The 22,139-nt window shown below is 41.4% G+C and overlaps 2 protein-coding genes across 10 annotated transcripts in view; both read left to right on the forward strand.

Annotated features, from left to right (window-relative positions):
• Positions 1–6,601, forward strand: part of KIF13A (kinesin family member 13A) — an 80,746-nt gene extending 74,145 nt beyond the window's left edge. For 4 of the 6 annotated variants that reach the window (XM_081919220.1, XM_081919222.1, XM_081919223.1 and 1 more), the window contains 2 exons: positions 2,068–3,133; positions 5,026–6,601. In XM_081919220.1, the coding sequence (XP_081775346.1) occupies positions 2,068–3,133; positions 5,026–5,309 (1,350 nt within the window). In that variant the 3' untranslated portion in view covers positions 5,310–6,601. The remainder of the gene's footprint in view (positions 1–2,067; positions 3,134–5,025) is intronic. The other 2 variants (XM_081919221.1, XM_081919224.1) reach the window with 1 other exon arrangement.
• A 3,391-nt stretch (positions 6,602–9,992) lies between these two features.
• Positions 9,993–21,696, forward strand: SIRT5 (sirtuin 5). Of its 4 annotated transcripts, none has more exons than XM_081919274.1 (9): positions 9,993–10,174; positions 12,636–12,767; positions 14,226–14,359; positions 15,726–15,951; positions 17,412–17,499; positions 18,084–18,137; positions 18,308–18,425; positions 19,506–19,621; positions 19,964–21,696. In XM_081919274.1, the coding sequence occupies exons 2-9, from the start codon at positions 12,653–12,655 to the stop codon at positions 20,037–20,039; spliced, it is 927 nt and encodes a 308-aa protein (XP_081775400.1). In that variant the 5' UTR covers positions 9,993–10,174; positions 12,636–12,652; the 3' UTR covers positions 20,040–21,696. The 4 variants fall into 4 exon arrangements, with proteins under 4 accessions (XP_081775400.1, XP_081775403.1, XP_081775401.1 ...); XM_081919277.1 differs by lacking the exon at positions 9,993–10,174 and adding an exon at positions 10,188–10,317; XM_081919275.1 differs by lacking the exon at positions 9,993–10,174 and adding an exon at positions 10,207–10,395.
• Positions 21,697–22,139: the final 443 nt, after the last annotated feature.

The following is a 22,139-nucleotide window of genomic DNA, read 5'->3' on the forward strand; positions in this document are numbered from 1 at the left end:
CTCTGACCGGCTTACTGTCCTTTGGCCAATCTAAGGCGGTGAGCAATGCAAAAAATTTAGAGTGGTATTGGCGCACAGTCGCTTTCCCCTGCCTCAGCCCGTGCATTTGACGGCGCGCAATGTCCACATCCACAGAGGATTGAAAACAAGAATCCATCGCTTTGATGAACGCAGTTGAATTGCGACGGGCCGGTCCATCTTCGCGCCACAGATTGCGTAGCCAAGCCCTGGCCTCCCCATGCAGGTGCGAAACAATGAACCCCACTTTCTCCTCCTCATCTTTAAAATCGTGACGGAGTAAATGCAGTGCATATACGACGTCCGCTCTGAAATTGGGATAGTCTTGCAAGTTGCCATTAAAATGCGGAACCAGGGCACCCCCCCTCCGTCCAAGCGCAATGCCCTCCGCTCTGGAACCTGGGGCCCCCGCCCTGTCCGCGTGTTCCCACCTTGCCTGCAAATCCTGGCACGTCTTCTCCAAGTCGTCATTCTTCTTCTGCGAAGCAATGACTGCCGATGTGAGAGCGGTAACCTGATCCCGCAGTGCAACCAGTTGCTCCTCAGCGCTCATGGCTGCTCCCGTTCGTGAGCTTCGCAAAAAAAATTTTTTGCTTTCTGAGAGGGGACTTACTGTCACGGCCACCCAGGACGGGTCCCAGCTCACAAGAGACCTCACTCCGTTGCAGTTTATTTACAGGAAAAGTTTATTGAAGATTTCTGCTTCTCGTACAGTTCAGCATCGTGGCCGTACGTCTGTCACGTTAGACCGCTGAAGTCCCCTCTGACTCCTCCCCTCTTCCACACCAACTTAATAGCCTGGCTCTAGACCACCTCTTCCTCTCCTTTCTTTTCCGCAGGGTCTTCCTGCCCCCCTGGGTTCCCTCTCTCCGTGACTCGCCTGAGGCTGAATCCTCTGCCGCCTCTTCCCCCCTCCTTCTGGCTTTAGGGCCGGGCTCCTCCCCTGAGCTCTCTCCACTTCCGCGCGCCTCTACGTTTGAACTTGGCGCGCGTACGTTGCTGCTGACCTTTCTTTCGACCGCTACACCACCCCTTGTTCTGCTCTCCACCCTTTCCGGCTGAACACCTTGCTCCAACCCCCTTTCTCTGTTCTCTCCTAATCCTGCTCCCTCCGAGAGGCTGACGACTCCACCCCCTTTACTCCGTTCCGGCTGAGACGCCTCTTGCTGCGTCTGTCTTCCACTGGGCTCCTCTCCGCTTCTCCCTTCTCCTCCCTTTTGCTTGATTAAGGTAACCCCCTTTTGAGAATCCTCTGACTCGCTGCTCAGACTCGTGGATTCCCTCAGAATTCCGTCATCTTCTTCCTCATCCTTCTGCCCCTCCTCCCACTCGCTCTCCGTCTCCTCTGTCATCTCCTCCTCTCTCCCAGAAACCCTGACAGTTGCTTAAAATGTAGGGATTAAACTCCTTGATAATGGGGTATCTAGTAGGAATGTGGTATCTAGTACCACTAGCCCAAAATAGCTTTAGACTTGGGGTTTTTTCAGCTATACTGTGCCCCACTCCCACCTGTCATACCTCAGTTAAAATTGGGTGTGGGGTATGGCATGAGGAGTTGGCTAGTAAAAGAAAGTAAGAACATTTCATTGGATGTGCTCAAATTCTTAAGTAGCAAATTGGATCCCAATCATAAGGTGCACACACATACATGCGCACGCGCGCGCGCGCACACACACACACACACACACACACACACACTAATCTTAATTTCCTTGATAATCAAACTCTTAGAATAAAGTGAATGGCAAGTGTTCTTAAAATAGCCACGTTCTGGCAACATTCAGCGTTACCCAAGCAGATTTTTGCTTGTGCAGCAGAACTTCTCCTTCTGTCCTCCCACTTGCAACCCCTCCCTAAAAATCTGCTCCAGAGGGTTGGTGAAACCCTCCAGAGCAGATCTTTGGGGTGCGCAGGGGAGTGCAGGGGAGGCAAGAGGAAAAGGAATACTCGTTGCACAAGTGGGCAGGCATTTATTTATCCTTCATTGATAACTTGTCATGCCTTTGCTTAAAATGCAGAAGTAGTAACTGTAAACCTTTACAATTTTAGCAGGACTCTGAGGATGACGATGAGTTGGAGGCCATTAACAAGAAGCCTTATGTGCCCGAAGAATTTGCTGACTTCAGTGTCTACAATGCCAGCTTGGAAAACAGGGAATGGTTATCCTCTAAAGGAGACTTTGTAAACTCTCGTGTTGTTGAAAAAGAAGTATCTCGTAGTCCTACCACTAGCAGTATTACTAGTGGCTACTTTTCCCACAGTGCCTCTAATGCTACTTTGTCTGATATGCTTGTTCCCTGTAGTGATAGCACAGATCAATTAGCCAATCAGATGAGGGATTTGGATTCTAATGACCATTCTGTAGCCCATCTAACTCACGATTTAAGACCTTCAAACAAGGAGACTTCAGAACCAGAAAGAGACTTGGCAAAATATAAGGTGCTCATGTCACCAGTTAAAGAAAATAGTGCCTTAGCAGCAGAGGTTCCAATGTATGAAAGTACTACTACCATTCCCACACAGTTACAGTGCACAGGTTTGGATTCCTCAGCTAATAAAAACACACCACATGGGATTGAATTTCCATTTCGAGAAGCGACAGTTGAACACACTTCAAATGTTTTTGAGGATCACGCATTTACAGAATTCATGGGTGCTGAAGATGGAAAGGAACTTGAATGTTCTGTAGGTCCACAGTTCTGTTCCAGCAGCTCTTCTAGTCAAAAGAAAAAGGTCTCAACAGCTGGAATGAATTGTGCCTCTGGTTTCTCAGATAATATTTACAACCAGGACAATCCTTTGAGCCATTTGCAATCTGCACCAGTGGGATATCAGCGGTCAAACAGTACTGAAAATCCTTCATTGTCTGTCAGAATAAAAGAGGCTTCATATTGTCAGATGTATGCAGACTGTTTCCTAGCAGATGACTTCATTGGAAAAAATAATTTAGATGTCTCTCATTGTGAAGTTGTTACTTCTGAAGAACACCCTAGTTGGGTGGAAGTGGGAGAACAAGTGTATATTGGTAGTAACAAGCCAGGCATAGTAAGATATGTCGGTCCTGTTGATTTTTCATCTGGTACCTGGGTTGGCATTGAATTACATTTTCAAACAGGTAAGATATGGTCCTTTCCATTATATGTTTAGAATCCTAGATACAAGTTGTCTGGTGATATTTGTATATCCCAGTATTTTAGGAATGGAGAAGTCCAACTGGTGAAATTAGTAATGCCTGTTTACTTTTATTCATTTACATCCCACCTTTCTTCCTTCATGAAACTCAAGGCAGCACACATAGGCATTTCATTGGGGACCCTAGAGGATGGGGTGCAAAGTGGGGTTGGGTCCAAACCCTGGGATAATTTGTCAGAAAGACTGTTATAATCAAAGCTAGTTGATAAAGAATAGAGAAAGCTGCCGTGTGTCTGCTAGGAACAAGCAGATGATTCCATTGTTATGGGTGTAGAACGCTGATGTGCAGTGACGAGCTGTCAAATACTATTCCAATACTGGCCCAATCTGCATGTCACAGTAAACCTTTGTTTGTCTTAAATCATGGTTTAATTGGATGCATGTGTCTCCCCTGCCTTGTTTCAAACAAGGAATACTATGGCTTATTGTGTTTTCAAATAAACCACAAATAGACTAGTCTCTAGTCACAAATTTCTTGCAAGCTCTTCTCCTAAGATAATCAAATATAGCCATACCTCTCTAAAACATCTTTAATTCCAACAATTTTTCTTACAAAGTTTAATGACTAAATAAATGAATTTAATCAAGATTATCTCACTTTATGTTCTGGACCTTAATTCACCATATGAGAGGGAAACATTGATAAACAACTGAGGCAAGAAAATAAACCATCAGCAGCAAGTCAGAAATATACCAAGTATGGGGAAGGGGAAGAAACTGCACAAAGACCTGCATGGCAGAAGAGAGGCACTTTCACAATTAAACCATGGTTCAATACAAACAGACTTATTGTGTCATGCAAACGAGCCCATTGATTGCTACTGCATATCAGAGACTTTCAAATATATTATGATCTATTTGCATGTCACAATACTCCCAGGATACTTGCACAACCAGGGAATTTTATTTTAGAGAAGATTCATTAGTAAAATTGACAGCTGAAGATGTTGAGACCTGGGAACAGGACTTTTCCCACAGGTTCCTTTAGTTAAGGACAGAAGAAATTTATCCATATAATCATGCAGTGCTTAATGGTCAGCAGCAGAAGAAAAATAAGCAACTGAAAATATGCCCAGACTGCTCATGGACACTTATATAGGGCACTGGTTACTAAAAAGTCACAAAAGAATCAGAATTGCAGAGTTGGGACCCAAGAGCCATCTAGTCCAATCCCCTGCAATGCAGGAATCCCAACTATAGCATCACTGATGGCCATCCAGCCTCTGCTTAAAATTTTAAAAAGAAATGTATAGGTCATTCAAGTATAGTGCACAATTGTGTATTAAATTAGTATGATGCACAATTGATGTGACCAGGCAAAAGCAGCATCATATATTTCTAGAAATTGCTGAAGTCCTTTTCCCATTAAGATCATAGAGGAGCTGCTGCTCAACCAATTGGCTCATGAAGGAGTTGAGTAGGAATTGCAGCTTCCAATTTTTCAGATCAAACCACTTTACATACTGCAGAAAATATGAGTGCCACAATATGTCAGTTGCATCTAATTTTGTGTCATTTCAATGCGCTCAGATGATACAGTTGGCTGAGGCTCTTGTGTGTGTTTTCTGATCACATGCTTCATCCTGTTTGTGATGTTTTTTGTGCTTCCACCATGCTTGAGGCTTACATCTGATCAACACCATTACTTCCTCTTAACCAACTGGTTAGTACAACACAGTAAAGAGTGAACCTTTGTAAGCATTAACCATGGTGAAGGCTAGTATCAGTCTCTATGCTTTAATAAATATTTAATAATTCCTCCCATGGTTTCAAACTTCTGTTAATTCTTACTGGAATTATTTGTGCTTATTTAAGGGAAACATGATGGAACTGTAAAAGGCAGAGAGTACTTCCGCTGCAAACCACGACATGGGATATTTGTTCGTCCTGAATGTGTCACTAAAACACCAGCTTCAACAAAGATATGCAGTAGCAGTTCACGATCTCAGGTATCATCCACCATGGACACACGGAAGAGTTCAGTTCTGCAGAAGTCACCCTCTTCCAAAGCAGAGGCAGAATCCTTCTGTCAATCAAGAGATGCAGCAGCTTCTGCTTTTTCTAGAAAACAGGAGATCAGGAAGTCTTGGATTAACTGAAGCTGCAGTTTTGTTCTTGTTTTTGCACTTGCTGCACACATCACTGTGTAGACATTTTTTCAAAGTAACTGTATAGTTTTTAATTTGTTACTGAATGTTTTGAGTTATGGGCATAATTCTCTGGTTCTTTTTAAAAAAGTAAGTAATATATATATATTGAGTGTGTATCATTTGCCTGTCTAAAGGCAAACATGGCTGCACACTAAATTAAAGTCAGGCTGAAATCCTAAATTCCCTTACCTGGGAGCAAGCCCCATTGAACTTAGTAGGTTTACTTCTGAATTGAAATGTAAAGGATTGTGCTGTTTGTAAATAAAACTGTGAGGTACTTGACCATTTGCTACTTAACACATTAGATTATACAAAATTTTGTTTGGGAGGGCAATGGGATGTAAATATGTATCTGAGGGGAAATCTACCATATGCTGTTACTTACCAAAGAACATGTATTAGAATGATACACTTGCTGTTTATATCTTGGGTTGTATTGTATATGTTTGTTTTACTTGATAGCTTGGTGCCATATTTCTACATGTTAACACCAGGCACCATGCTGCCTTATATCCTGTGTTTATTAAGCACACTGAAGAGACTGCTATCATTTTTGATTTCTATTTTGTCTTCCTATAGGCCTGCCACTGTGCCAATTTGACATTTATTGAAAATATTAACAATGCCTAAAGTTTATGTGTTGGGCATTTTTCATGTGCCAACCAGGTAATCTGGATGCAGAAACAGTATTACTGCAAAGGAGAAGGTGGACAAAATTTTCAACAAATGGCTTTTTTTTTTAATGGGGGAAAATACAAAGCAGCAGTAGTGGATCACAATTACAAATCATGCACTGTTTGTTACTGGCAATGACCAATCTCAGATGAAATGTTCAGAAGTGATTTAATCTGTAAAGTTCATTTTTAATTGTGGATTTGTATTATGTGTTCGAAATGTTGGGGAACTATTCCATGTATAGATACTGTCTTGAATATTTGTAAAGTAGAAAATGGTAAAAAGGAAATATAAGAATGGCCTGCTGTATTCTTTATATTTTAGAAAGAAATTGAGATAATGGGACCTTACAGACAAGTTGCTGCTGTTCTTCGATTTATATGTATAGTAAGCTAACTCCTAGTATTTTGCAATTACTGTAAAGTGTAATTTATATTATATTTCTGCTATACTGTATTTAATTGGTACAGAACATTTGTGTGTTAGAATACAGATGGTTTACTTCAGATTTTATAAATGTTTCTGCCTATTTGACTTCATATTCTGTAATATAAGACTTGAACAGATATATTGCTTAATTGGTTACTAATTCATAGCTTCACATATGCTGTATTTACCTTTTATATACATACTGAAAAGATAATACAGTATTAAATGAGGTATATTCATCACTGGTCTCATCAAAAGCCCCTGCCAGGTAGTAAATCTTCTTCACATAAATTATGGGAAATATATAATGCTTGATACTTTCAATTTATGAATTGTTCAGATTATTAATATGGCTACAATTCCATTAGCAGTTCTTCATTCCAACAATAAATTTAGCCATACTTCTTTTCTATATTGGTTGCAACATCAGTGTAATGTGGAGTAAACTACTACTGTTCATTACACTAGCCATATTTGGATGTTGCATTAAACTGACATGAATAATTCTAACATTTTTCGGAAACTCTGATGCTCTCCTTTTCTCCTTCCATGCAGCCAGGAGGCATTTGGAAACTTTTGGTTTTGGTTAAGTATGGTTTGTCTTTTTCAGACGTGACAAACTCTGGATAATTGGTTTATTTTAAATTTCAAATAAATGTTTGTAAAACTGGCTTATTTAAACCAACCAAAATTAATGATAAGCATAATTCATAACTTTAGACAATTCAACAAGCTGTGGTTAACTGAAAATAGAAGTGAACGTTTCTGAAACCCTCCTAGCCATGTGTGGGGTAGAGGGAAGACTGTAGTCATGTTCATGTCTTACTAAACTATACAGTGGTACCTCGGGTTACATATGCTTCAGGTTACATACGCTTTAGGTTACAGACTCCGCTAAAACAGAAATAGTACCTCGGGTTAAGAACTTTGTTTCAGGATGAGAACAGAAATCGTGCTCCAGTGGCGCAGCGGCAACAGGAGGCCCCATTAGCTAAAGTGGTGCTTCAGATTAAGAACGGACTTCCGGAACGAATTAAGTACTTAACCCGAGGTCCCACTGTAGTTTGGATGTATTTGGATGTCAAGCATACTGTGATGAAGTCCTTTATTGCTGAAATAGATTGCTTTTTGAGAAGGTAGGTATGAATACATCAGTATAAAGCACAGAAGTTCTACTGAAACACAAAAATATTCAGAGAGTACTGCAAATTATAGAATGATGACTGCTTAAGTGATCTTAGTGTTCAGGTTACTTGAGCATGTTTCTAAACCTGATTTTGGCAGAAGTCTTCAAAGTGGCATATAGTTTGTGCACACAATTCTATTTATATTATGCAGAGCTGGGACTTTGTTAAGAGCTTTAGATAGAATATTGTCAAATTACTACACTACATGAAAGATTGCTTTTAGTTAATGTACCAGTTATGTTTTGCACTCAACCTGTCTCATTAAAGCATACACAATAATTTGTTTTGTTGGAATAGGTAACCTATGCAATTTTTTTAGTCTTGAGGCTGTTGGTCCCTTAGGGGGCAAAGGTTGCGGGGGGGGGGGACATACTAACAAAAAACAGATATGATCATTTAACAATTCAAAAATAATGTCCCAACAAATTCTAATTCAGAGTTTACAGACTTTGTGAACTTCATCCTCTTCATTTTTTTGTTTTCATGCAAAAGTTGAAAAATTTGCAGCTTTGAGACAGCAGAAGCCAAACAATGTTCCACTGTCCTTGAAACTATCAGTCCGTTTCTTTAGCTATGTTTATCTAAGACTAATACAGATTCATTTCAACTAGATGACTTCCATTTTAACTAAAATGTGGTGTCTGGTAACCTACTACCCTAAATTAGGGTTGCCATATTTCAAAAAGTAAAAACCAGGACACCCCAAGAGTTGCTGAGCTTTATTTAGGAAAACGCCAAAAGATCCAGGACTTGCCTAAGATCCAGGACAAAGCCTTTGAAATCCCATTAATGGGACATATGGGACAGCCCTAACTAAATGGACAATCTTTTCTACATAATTCAGTTTTTCATAAAGAATTCATGTAATTCTGCATTCAAAGTGCTTGGCTATTCAGAAACTTCAGGTCCTATAGCACTGCTCTTTATGTTAGTATTTATCTACTTAAAGATGTTAGAGCTGGTTCCCATTTCACTGATTAAAGCTTTAGTCTAAATAGATAGGGACTAAGCCTCCATGTGTAAAATGCAAAATTTCAGCAACCTTCATCCTAGTCTGAACTTCCAAGTGTTTTATTTTAGCTTTGGTATTTTTGAGAGACCAGCCAGTCAGAGTAGAGTGGCTGACTCTCTGGGACAGAGACCTGGTATTTGGTCCCTGTCTTCTGCTTCAGCCCTTAACTGTCAGGGGTCCTTTACCTTAGGGACGCGAGTGGCGCTGTGGTCTAAACCACTGAGCCCCTTGGGCTTGCCGATCAGAAGGTCAGTGGTTTGAATCCCCGGGATGGAGCCCCTGTTGCTCAGTCCCAGCTCCTGCCAACCCACAGCTGTCAACTTTTCCCTTTTCTTGCGAGGAATCCTATTCGGAATAAGGGAATTTCCCTTTAAAAAAGGGAAAAGTTGACAGCTATGTGCCAACCTAGCAGTTCGAAAGCACACAAAAAAGTGCAAGTAGATAAATAGGTAAGAAGGTAAATGGCATTTCCGTGTGCTGCTCTGGTTTCGGTGTTCTGTTGCGCCAGAAGCGGCTTATGCTGGCCACATCCATGGAGGTGGGATGGATGAAGAAGATAAAATGAGCTTGAATCCTAACAAGACAAGCACTATGGGAGAGTGGTTCCCATGTGAGAGAAATTGGTCCACTGCCTGCCCTGGATGGAGTTGCACACCCCCTGAAGCAGCAAGTATGGAGTTTGGCAGTGCTTCTGGATTGTTGTTATGAGGCAGGCATCTTCACTGTAATCTTTTACGTGCCCACTTTAAACATTTTTGTTTAGTCTACCCACGCATGTAGAAGTTATAGCTATTGTTGATTTTAATCATATGTTTAATACCTGTTTTTAACTCCCCCCCCAATAATTTAATAGTTTATATGTAACTGCTCACCAACACATTCGAGCTGTAAATCTTTCAGTATTGAGCTAAACAATATGAATCCCTTTCAGATCTTTAACCAGGCCTTTTTGGCTAAGTGAGAACTTTAAAAATGTGCTGGGGAGTGGTTTATTAATTGACATGTTTCTTCTTTTAACTTTAACTACGCATTTCGTTGGTTTCTATATTGTGATTTTATGTTGCAACCGCCCCGAGACCTGCACGGTATAGGGCGATATACAAAGAAGGATTAATAATAACAATGTGCTTGTTTCCGACGTAATTGTAAAACGTGTTTTTTAAACTGTAAAACACATCGATTTCCAAAGCCTCTGGGAGCGAGTTCTAACGCGATTTCCAATGCAACCCTATACGTGCCGATTAAGAGGAGGGGGCGGGTGGGCTTTGCCTCCGCAGCGCCCGACGCCTCGGGCACCATAGTAACCTCTCATCAGGCCCGGAGCCGGGAGAGGGCGACGTGCCGGGCTCCACGCAGGCCTCTCTCCTCGCGCCCCTCGGAGGCCGCTGCGGCGGCTGGGCCCTCCCTCCCTCCGCCTCGCCTCGCCCGTCGTCGTCGCTCCTGTTCCTGCTGCTCGGCCTGGCGGGGCGGGACCTCACGAGGCGGGCGGCTGGGTTGCGGTGCTGGCGGTGGTGAGTAGCGGCGGGCCGAGGGCGAGGGGCGCAGGTGAGGGTCTCAGGCCCTCGGAAAGCGGCTTCTCGGCTGCTTTCCTCGGCCAGCTGCCTTTCCCTCCGTGGCGACGGCGGGCCTCGCGCCTTTCCCCTCCGTTCCTTGAGTAACCTTCAGGGCGGAGTAAACACATGTGAGAAAACAATTTTCCTCGCCCCGATATTCACGGAAGCCACCAGGAAGTGTATGCATATTTGTATGTATATACATACGTGTGTGTGTGTGTGTGTGTGTGTGTGTGTGTTTGTATACACACACATTGTGAGTATAGGAGCCTATATTCCCTAGGGACTGAGGTTCCTCCCCCCCCTAATATTTGAGGGGGCTGCCCACCCCTAAAATTGATGGGCATTGCCATTCCAATAGTGTTTGTGTGTGTGCGCGCGCGCAATGTCATGTAATAGATTATGTGGGGTGGGACTTACCTGTCCTCCCCCCCCCATATTTTATTCAAGTTGGCACCCCTGAATGTGTGTGGGGGGGTGTGTTTCCCCAGTCCTCTTCCTTCACTCTTTCATCAGGAACAGAGGTTACTCTAATAAAAGGCATGGTGCTTCTCGTTGTGTCCCTGCCCCTTACCCCCTCCTCATTTTACATTGAAAGGGGTCCATCAGCTGTATAGATCCTAAATTTAAAGGGGCGCTTATGTAAAAATAAAAATGGCTTGGTAGGCTTGGCTCTGCAGATCCAGGTGCTGTTACTTCTGTTTTGTGTATGTAGCTAAAGAAACCAGATCCAGGTGCTGTTACTTCTGTTTTGTGTATGTAGTTAAGGAAACTAGCACAGGTACAAAATAGAGGTTTTTTCCAACCTGATACATAGTCAGTTGAGACTGGATTTCAGCATAGGTCTTTGTGGTCCAGTTTCAGAGGCAAGCATACCAGTGCTAACATGGATCTCCAGGTATTGCTCTCTTTTTTCTTAGCAGCGTTATGTTTTTATATCCTGCCTTCCAAATAATTCAGGTGGTTTCACGTCCAGAATACGCCCCACTCTGGCCTCTGCCATGTACCTCCCCCCACCCTACCCAAAACGTGAAACAAACTGTTTGGGATGTAACCTTGCTACTGTTAAAAGTGCCCTGTACTTAGTGCATAATGTTTTGAGAGCAGAAATGCCCAAGTCCTGGTGAATGAGACTTTATTAAATATGGTGAAACTGCTTTCATCTGTTATATGCTATCTGGCATCCTAAGTATCATTAGCTGGAGATCTTTGTAGCAAGCAAACCTTCAAAGTTTGTTTTGATCCAGTTTGCCTAGCCTAGAGAGAACTGAATGGCTCATCTAATAGTTTTTAAAATGTTCTAGCAGCTTGTATAAATCAGTACATAATAGTATTGCCGTCAGACAATAGACAAGGTTTTCCAGAACCAGGCATCTCTCTCCTGGGATAAGAGAATATCAGGTTAGGAAGCTTGGTAGAATTTCTGTATGTGAATCAATCAGGATAGGGAAATTGCAACTCCTGGTTTTTGTGAAATGTGGCAAATATGGCTGGAGAATATCCAGTTGAAAGGTATATGTAATTAAAAACTTTGCTTACACAGGCAGTTTAGGACTAGAAGAGAATTCCTGTTTACAATGGAATTTTAATAGTCCCAGTGAAGATAAAATACATACAGTGGTACCTCGCAAGACGAAATTAATTTGTTCTGCGAGTCTTTTCGTCTTGCGAATTTTTCGTCTTGCGAAGCACGGATACCCTGGGTATTAACGGTTTTAAGAAAAAGGAAACAAACTTGCAAGACGTTTTCGTCTTGCAAAGCAAGCCCATAGGGAAATTCGTCTTGCGAAGCAACTCAAAAAACGAAAAACTCTTTCCTCTTGCGAGTTTTTCATCTTACGAGGCATTCGTCTTGCGAGGTACCACTGTACTGTATTGTGTTGTAGAAAACCTCTTGAGAACCATCTCATATACTTTGTTTAATCCATGCTCCAGAGTGAAATTGATTAAAGAACTCACGGACAAAATGTTAATTTGGCACCACTGTTGTCAAAGGCTAGGTTAAAGAACAGAGCCTCTCTGCTATGGCCTGCAATTCAAAGTCCACATTCTTCAGTTTAGCAGCAATTGCAACTAGCAACAGACATACAGAAGTGTAGGTAGTCTTCTTTCTTCCCATTCTAGCCCTAAAGAAGTTGTCAGTACCATGAATGTTGCTCTTCTACCACTCATGCTGGCCTTCATGTTAGAGTTTTCCCTCAGCTAAGTCTCCAGCTGCTAAGTTAAAGTGTATTGCAGAAATAGCTCTCTCTTTCTGAGCACCGTGGCAAGTATTTAAACAACCCAATGGGGAAGCAGGACACTAATCACAATGGAAGTGGGGTCCCAGATAACTCCAGAGGCAGACAGCAGATGGAGTTTCCTTTGCCATCTTGTCAAATACATTCAGATTTTTTAATTTAACTTTCTTCCATGTTAGGACCGTAAGGAATCCTGATGAATCTTTTCCACTTTACCACAAGAAGGCTGGTTTCTCAAGTATATTGTGGACTGAAACCTGCTTCTTCCAAGAAACAAAGGACGTGCTTTGAAATGGCCCGACCAAGTTCAAGTAAGATAAGATTCTTCCCATGGTGTATATTTGTTTTCGTGTGCACACACAATATGATTTCTGTGGACTGATTATTTTTGTTCCTGTTGTAAATAATGAATCTTGAAATCTTAAAAGTTTGAAACCTTCCATTTGAATCACTTGGGTTTGGAGAGCTATGTTGGTGAAGATGATTGTACAGATGATGAGATTTGTTTAATTACTCCTATTTTTAAAAATGTAGGTTATTAAATACAAGGGGACATTAAGGAGATATTAAGGAGACATTTATTCACCTTCCTGTTTAAGAGTAGAACTGCATTCTGTCTTTACAAATGTGTGTGCCTCAAGTCCATCTGTGGAAAAAGGGAGTAATTGTGAGGGAGACTCTGTAAAAGGAAAAATTCTCCCTTACAAATATTTCCCAACTGCTGGGGTTTCTTCTGGTTTTAGAGCCCAGCTAGATTTAATAACAAAAAAATTAAAAAGAAGGAGGAGGGAGAATATTTGTGTTCCTCATAATGTGCAACAGGATATTACCAATGTGAGACAGCTTATGTTTTTTCAATGTCTGGAAATTCTGTAAGTTGCTGATTCTTTATTTCTAAATCCATTTGAGATTGGTCTTGCTTTTATGGTTCAACATAATTTGTGGTCCTGCTGCTTTTCTTAAAACTGTACTGCATTGTGTTAGCCATGAATATAGAAATGCAGTCATAATGGGAGGTAACCCAGAAGGCCACTAACATGTGATCCTAAGAAGGCATCACTAATTTTACAAGAATAAATCAGTTAAAATAGTTAGATCCACACAAAGGAGCTCACCCGTACAACTTTCATTTTTAAAATTTATTTTTTACATTTAAATGCCTTAAATAAAATGAGAAGTTGTATTCTGTTATGTATAGACAAGAGTCTGTATAACCAAGTACTTCAGTTTTGAATATCAGCAGGTCAGGTCTTGTTTCTAAGCACTTTCTAGTTTTCCTATGTAAGATTCCTTAATGAGCTGAAATGGAGGCCTCATAAAGCAAAGCATGCATTCCATTTTATTTAATTTTTAATCATGAACTGGCTAACCTTTAAAGATCAATAGGGTATATACTTCAGTACACTGAGGTGCGTCATGAATGAAATTATTCATGCGCTACAGTTTTGCTTTTAAAAACCCCCTCCATTTTAGGACTCATCAAACTCTTAAATGTTTCCAGGGTCAACACGTAAACATAATTTTGTGTCAGACATGTCTTCTGAATGTGGTCTGCAGAAGTTTTAAGATACAAAATTTAAGCACAGGCAAAACTAGTCAAGCTCAGAGAGACTGATTTGTCCAGGGCATCCATTCCAGACATCTTTAAAGCTGAGGAGTTTCAAACTTTGGTTTTCCACTTTCAGATAAAAAATAGCTTTTGTATGTGCTTAAAATGTGTCATTTAGAAATAAATCTGACTTTTTCATCTTCTCTCTTTTTTTAAAAAGGTATGGCTGATTTTCGAGAAGTATTTGCTAAAGCAAAGCATATAGCTATTATTACAGGGGCTGGTGTCAGTGCTGAGAGTGGTGTTCCAACCTTCCGAGGTGCAGGGGGCTACTGGAGGAAATGGCAAGCTCAGGTGTGCGCTACTGACCCGTTTTCCCCCCAGGATGCTAAATACTGCTACGTAATAGCATTTAAGTGCAATTCTACACATATTTACTCATAACTAAACCCTGCTGAGTTTAATGAGGTTTGCTCCCAAATAAGCATAGGACTGCAACCCTAGTAGCTTTGAGGGAATGTAAGGACATAGTTTTATTTGTTTATTAATACGTTTATTTCTCTCCTTTTCGTCAGGGAGCCCAAGGTATTGTATATGGTCCTTCCCTTCCTCATTTCATCCTCACAACAACCCTAGGAGGTAGTTAAGGCTTGGAGATACTGGCCGGGTTTGCACAACATGGTAAACCAAACTATGGCTTAGTTAAGGTTGGATATTGTAGCTATAAAGTCATCTTGTAGACTTGGTTCCAAAATGGTGATTTCAGGCTAAATAAGTATCTGCTAGGTCAGAGCTTTTCAAACTTCATATTGGTGACACACTTTTTAGACATGCATCATTTTGTGACACAGTAATTCAGCTTTACTATAAGAGTACAGGGAGCGTTCGTGGGACACACCTACACACTGCAGCCAACACACTAACATGTCGCGACACACAGTTTGGAAAGCTCTGTGCTAGGTGTTTTCTAGATATCAGGTTATACACCTAGGATTCTGGGATAAAGAAACAATTGGCTACAACCCATTTTTAAGAATGTAAAGTCTGGCTGCAGTCCAAATCGGTCCCACACCTTAAACAAAACACACAGATTTCCAGATAGGCAGCGAGCAGAAATTAATAGAAACTGGCAGTCTTTGTATTGGCCAAGCTAGGGATTGATTTTGGTTGGCATGTTAGATAAAAGACAAAGTAGTTACTGTACAAAGTAGTTATATTTACAGTGGCAGAAAAACTGGAGGGGATTTTGTGAAGCTGAATGCATTTCAGTGTTATAGCGACACTCTGATCTAAATGTTGCATTGTAAGAAAGCCCTATTGATTGGCTTCTCAGTTCTGAATTGTTAAGTAGTGTTCTGACCCCGTGTTTTATATTGTTCAATTGAGTTTCCGCTTTGTTATTGTGTGTGATATAAAGCAAATAAAGGGTGGCATTCATCTAAGTTTTACCCTTGAGTAGATTCAATGAAATTAATGAAGACAACTAAGTTAGGTCTGTTAATTTCAGTGAGTTTTCTCCGAGTATAACTTAATTTAAGACCACCCAAAAGACTTACCTCGATCTAGATTACTCCATTGTTGTCTGTGAAGTACTGAACACAGCATATAAATGCCAAATATTGTGCTTATGGCTGCTTGCAAATGAATGTGGGGCTTTATAATCAGGTATGGGCGTTCTATTGACAAAGCAACAAATGATTCCTCCCCCTCTACCCCACAGGAACTGGCTACTCCAGAGGCCTTTGCAAGGAATCCCTCTAGGGTGTGGGAATTCTACCATTACCGTAGAGAGCTTATGATGAGTAAGCATCCAAACCCCGCGCACACTGCCATAGCAGAGTGTGAGGCCAGGCTAAGCAAGCAAGGGAGGAGTGTTGTGGTTATCACGCAGAACATTGATGAGCTCCACAGAAAAGCGGGAACAAAGCACCTCTTAGAAATCCATGGTAAGGAATCCCCAGCAGTGTGTTACAGATATCTCATTCAGCTATCCTTTATAAGATGTTTGTTGATATTTCCAATCATAAAGGCATGGAAATTAAAGACCTGAGAATTAGCTACGATGGGACATTTCCCCTCCCATTTCCTCTCTCAGGTTTCTTTGAAGGCATGCACAAGATGGAACTTGCTTAATTGCAGCTGGCAGACTGAGGGTAAACATGTGATAGCGAAGAATTGTACCTGTGTTTTTCCTTTACTGAATTAAAAGCAAAGGAGGGGTTTTGATTGGGAAACAATACTTGTTGTGTTGGAGGAAGTATTAAGCAGAAATGCTGCTTTAATCAAATTGGGAAACTGCATGGTTGCATTTCATTAAAAAAGAAAACACTGGGGAATTCAATAATAGTTCTCCTGTATAATGTGTAAATCAGCCTTGAAAGCCACATTAGAAATTACCATAGAGGGTAGAAACTAAATTAGTAAACAAATCAGGGCCCAGAAGGTCATACACAGCCTTTCATATATGTACTAGCATGTTGAGGTGTTTCCCTTTCCCAGTGAAACATCCTTTGTCCGACTGAGCTATTCTTGAAGGATGGGCAGTGCCCCTGCTTAGGAATAAATGGGACGCGGTTGGCGCTGTGGGTTAAACCACAGAGCCTAGGACTTGCTGATCGAAAGGTCGGCGGTTCGAATCCCCGCGGCGGGGTGAGCTCCCATCGTTTGGTCCCAGCTCCTGCCCACCTAGCAGTTCGAAAGCACCCCTAAGTGCAAGTATAGAAATAGGGACCGCTTTATAGCGGGAAGTTAAACGGCGTTTCCGTGTGCGGCGCTGGTGCTGGCTCACCAGATGCAGCTTCGTCATGCTGGCCACGTGACCCGGAAGTGTCTTTGGGCAGCGCCGGCTCCCGGCCTCTTGAGCGAGATGAGCGCGCAACCCTAGAGTCGGTCATGACTGGCCCTGACGGGCAGGGGTACATTTACCTTTTTGCTTTAGGAATGGGATTCTGCAGATTCTGGCTGTAGTATTTAATTCACTTCTTTTAAGAAGTTTGTTTGTTGCTTCTACAAGGCATGATTTTTAGAATCTAGAAAAGTAGCCTCACTAAATCTGCTGTTGACTATGTACTTTGTAGAATTATACAATATCTGTGTGTATGACTTGTAGTCTGAGGAACAAATAGTTACTTGGGAAATGGTGAAAATTATTAACATATGATATTTATTTGGGCTTGCATTTTTGCAGCTCCTGTTGCTTAAACATTTCAATAGTCTACTTTGGCTAGCCAGTAGGTTGTTTCACTAATAAATGCTTTATAATATTCTTCCAGGCTCAAAGTACTGAATTAGGCTATTTTCAGTTCTTGTAAGATGTATGAGAATCACACTGCTGGTATGATGCGTTAGAAGTTTTGTATTATCATCTGTGAAGTCCATGTTTAAAATATGGGATTGTTATTTACAGGTAGCTTATTCAAAACCCGATGCACCAGTTGTGGAACTGTGACAGCAAATCACAAGAGTCCAATCTGTCCTGCTTTGGATGGGAAAGGGTAATGGATCTGTGCTGTGTTACCTACAGTTTGTGTCTGTTGGCTCCTAAGGTAGACATTTTCTCCTGTCAGATTAGGTGAACATTCAGTAGATGAGATACTGCATACTTCATAGGGTACTGATCCAGAGGGCCCTTCAACCTTTGGAAGGGCTTTTTCCCCCTGCAGGTGTGGGGGCTGATGCTTAAAGGGAATGATTAAAAGCTCCTGTCCTGCTCAAGAGTAGAGCTGCCTTTCACACCAGTCTGGATCCCAGTAATAGAGCTTAAGTAGTCTGCTCTGAGTAGGACCAGCATTGATGAGCAGGATTTCCCTAACCAGGCCCATCAGCAGAAGCCTTGAACAATTATTTCTGCTTGCATATGGGGCTTTGCGTGCCCCCCCCAAATTGTCTCTTGGAAGGTTGGGAGAACCCCCAGAACAGTGCAGGGGGGCAGGAGAGGGGGATTGTTCCATCTCGCAAGCTGTGGTGCTCGCACAGAAAAAAGAATTGGAAGAGCATGACATTGAGTTCCACCCCATGTGATTATTATTATTATTATTATTACACTTGCAATGTTCACAATCTTTATTTGCATTTATAGTGCTCCAGATCCAGATGCTGAGGACAGCCAGATTCCTGTAGAAGATCTTCCTCGGTGAGTGTTGAGCTGCTGAAGCATTCAAAAATTGCATGCAAAGGAGATGCTCTGTTACTTAACATATTGCAGCAGAATTTGTAATAAACTAGATGAAGATTTTTAATTGCTTTGCTTTCTTCCCAGCTTTGTGTCAGTCTAACATATATCTCCATATTTTTTCTTGGCAGGTGTGAAGAATGCAATGGCCTCTTGCGCCCTCACGTTGTATGGTTCGGAGAAACTTTGGATTCTGATATTCTTACAGAGGTTGAAAAAGAACTTGAGATTTGTGATCTTTGTTTGGTGGTAAGTGATTTTTGTTCTGTTTCTTTGTCTTTAATTTGTTAGAGCCTATAACTTAGCATTGGCTCATGCTTCCCAGGAAAGGATTCATGAAGTTAACTGTCAAATATAACAGAGATGAAATGTCAATATTTTCACATAGCACAAGGTTGGGCATTTGAGTGGTCCAATTGAGTTGTTCAGTTGATGGCTCAAATATTGTCAACGAATGATCAGATCTTTTTAAAGCATTCATTGTATTAAAATAACAAGCTTCAACAGAGTTTAAACTTGTGGTGATTGCAAAAGGAAATTAATTACCAATAAATGTAAAGTTCCCTTTTCATGTGAAGTTCCCTTTGCATTAAGGCTCTTGTCATATTTTGAAATTTACAGAAGAATTGGCCGGTTATCACATATCAGTGGCTTTCAGTGGCATATGTATAACTTATTTTACATTACCCACAATATTTATTTTAAGGGCACACAGAAACATCCTAAACTCTGCTAATCTTTGATCCAACCTGATATGTCTGCAATGAGGTAATAGTAGTCATAGGTAAAGGTAAAGGGACCTCTGACCGTTAGGTCCAGTCGCGGACAACTCTGGGGTTGTGGCGCTCATCTTGCTTTATTGGCCGAGGGAGCTGGCGTACAGCTTCCGGGTCATGTGGCCAGCATGACTAAGCCGCTTCTGGCGAACCAGAGCAGCACACAGAAATGCCGTTTATCTTTCCACCGGAGTGGTACCTATTTATCTACTTGCACGACGTGCTTTCGAACTGCTAAGTGAGCAGGAACAATAGGAGCTCACCCCGTCGCGGGGATTCGAACCGCCGACCTTCTGATCGGCAAGCCCTAGGCTCTGTGGTTTAGACCACAGCACCACCCGTGTCCCGCAGCTGGTATACAAACCCTTTTTTAATAAGATCAATGCAGTCCTCAAGCTATAGTATGATTAATGTTGGAAAGGGTGGTGCGTGGGGAGGAGCCTGTAGGGCGCTCCCAATGTCTGGTTGAAAAAATTTGATAGCTGCACCAAGCCAAAGTTTTGGGCAGCTAGGTTAATGCTTATGAACCACTGCATTTTCTTCTCTTTCTCAGGTTGGAACGTCCTCTATAGTATATCCTGCTGCTATGTTTGCTCCCCAGGTATCTGCCAGAGGAGTGGCAGTTGCAGAATTCAACATGCAAAGCACCCCGGCCACAGATAGGTTCAGGTAGCACCCTAATATTCTTTAGAACTAGTAAATGCCATTATCTGCAGAATTAATTAAAATGTAAAACCTGCCGTATCTAAAATGTTTGCTAGCAAAGGCAATGCAATTTTCTCACTTGCAGCCTAATCTGTAGACCAGCAAATTTGCCATTAAACTTCTTAAACTCCATAGAAATAAATGGGATATCAAACAAATGTAAAAGATTTACTGGTTTATGGAAGGGGGGATAGGTAAAAGGACTAACAATGTTCTGATATTTGTTTAGGGTTAGGGTTTTGGAATTATTTGCCGAAGTACAATTATATTTGATTAAATACTATTTATATCCTGATTCTGTTTCAGGTTTCATTTCTCAGGTCCCTGTGGAACCACGCTGCCCCCAGCACTTGCACGCCATGAAACTGAGATAATCTCATGAACATTTATCAGCAACACAGAGGAAAAAAACCCAGCTGCTCATTCAGCAGGGTGCAAGCATAAGAGAAACGTGGGACTTGTAGAAAACATTGTGCCTGCAAGTGAGCAATAGGATTTAAGGGTGACACTGAAGAAAATAGATCATGATTTTCCAGTTGGTTACAAGAATGAGCAAAGCAAAAGAGTTGTCATGGTCAAGGACATTGGATAAGCGGTTACATTTTTGTTAGACAAAAACGATTTATGTGAAATGAGAGCATAAAAATGCCAACAGTTCAAAAGAAGACATTTGTGCCCTGAAATATTAGGCTACATATTTGGCAAATCATAATGGGGAGGGACTTCATTATGACCTTACACGTCTTTGTGACTACACAAAATAATTTTATAAACCAACTGTAAAATTCTGAGAAAGGTATGAGTAAGCAAATGGGGCAAATGACAGCTTTTCATATAGTCTACACTCCAGTTTTTGTAGGAAAATAGTAAACAAGGTGGTCTTTTTCATGAAGCAGTGCAATCCTCTTAAAAGGTTTACTTCCAGGATGGTGTACATTTCTATGTGGTGATCAGTGTGAGAAAATAATTAAAGGAACATAGGTAGCAGCATCCATGTGCAAAGTATACATGCTTAATTTCTTCTCGCTCTTGGACTTATATGAATGTATCTGTGGGTTTGTTTTATTAGTCTTTTACTTATTTTGTCTACTGTTCTAAGTCACTAAGATAAGATAAACCAATGTTTTGTCTGTTTTGTTCCAAAGCAGTTTTCCTATCAAAACATCAATATGTATTAGCAGATCTCATTATATAATTAGTGCTGCATTAGATAGCACACTAACCATGTTTGCACTTCCTCTCAACGATGATAAAACATCAGTTAACTGGGAAATGGAATAGAACTCAATGCTGAGTTACTGTGAAACAGAACTTCCAACTTTTTGATTATAATATGGGTCTGCAGTTTCCTTTTTATAATTTAATATTAATATATAATATATAGAAGAATTTTGGAGTAATCAGTGTGCTTCACATATATTATCATTATCCATTAATTGTAAGAGGCTTTGTCATGAGCAAGGCTTCTGGAGCTGCAAGGAATATGAGCTCTCAAAATTTGAAGTCAGTTTAAGCTAACATCCCCCAATCCCCATAAACAAATGGCCTAGAAGGGGAAGTCAGCAGGGCTTATGCTGGCACCATCTGGCAGAATGAGAAAGGAGTATAGCCTTGCACATGGTGCATTAATGCCAGTTTGGTGCTCAAAGATGTGCACCACCCTCAATCTTAGAACAATCATGGCAGCTTCTTGCAGCGAAAGCTGTAGAAGGGCACTGGACTGGCGCCTTTTAAAAATGTAACAATTTGGGCAGCATTCTACATGGTTATATGGGAGCAAACACAATGGAATTTACATTTGGGTAAGCATGGATAGGCTTGTGTTGTTTTAGTATATGCTTTTGCCACATGTTTCTTTGGGCTAGTGCCTAAGCGCAGTTGCATTCTGGATATTGGAATCTTTGGCAGCGGATCAGAAATGGAGTGGTTTCTGCTGCGCAGACACCTTATGCCCTAACAATGCGAGGGGAAATTATGTATGTGATTTGTACTGTTCTTTCACAAAAGAAAATAAACCATGTATTAATCCGAAAACAGAATCACTGGTATCTAATTGACTGAATCCCGACTGCCCCTTTCACCTCTTCCTGCATTTTCCCTGTCCAGAGGCGGAATCCAAGCTTTAAGCGTAGCTGTGATTGGACAACAGGGTGTCCATCCAGAAGCATGAACTGGCAACAAATAGCACTTTCTGTTCTTTCTAACTTGGGTCCTGTTGTGTGGGCATGTGTGTTGGGGTGGGGCATTTGCTGTAACAATCCCGATGCAAACTGTTAAATACACCTGTACTTCGGGGGGGGGGAGCTTGTGCTGAGAGGGGATTATGATCGCTTCGCTGTGCAAACTCAGCCTTAACGTTGCAAATTAAAGAGTCGAGGTTAGTTTGCTTTACTTATAAAAAGCTCAGTGCAAACTTTCCTTAAGCTGCAACAAAACCCGCCCCGATCCAGTAACTGACTGCAGCAACGTTGCAACTGTCAAA

The sequence above is a fragment of the Podarcis melisellensis genome (genome assembly GCF_964234715.1).
Source record: "Podarcis melisellensis genome assembly, chromosome: 7".
Lineage (NCBI taxonomy): Eukaryota > Metazoa > Chordata > Lepidosauria > Squamata > Lacertidae > Podarcis > Podarcis melisellensis.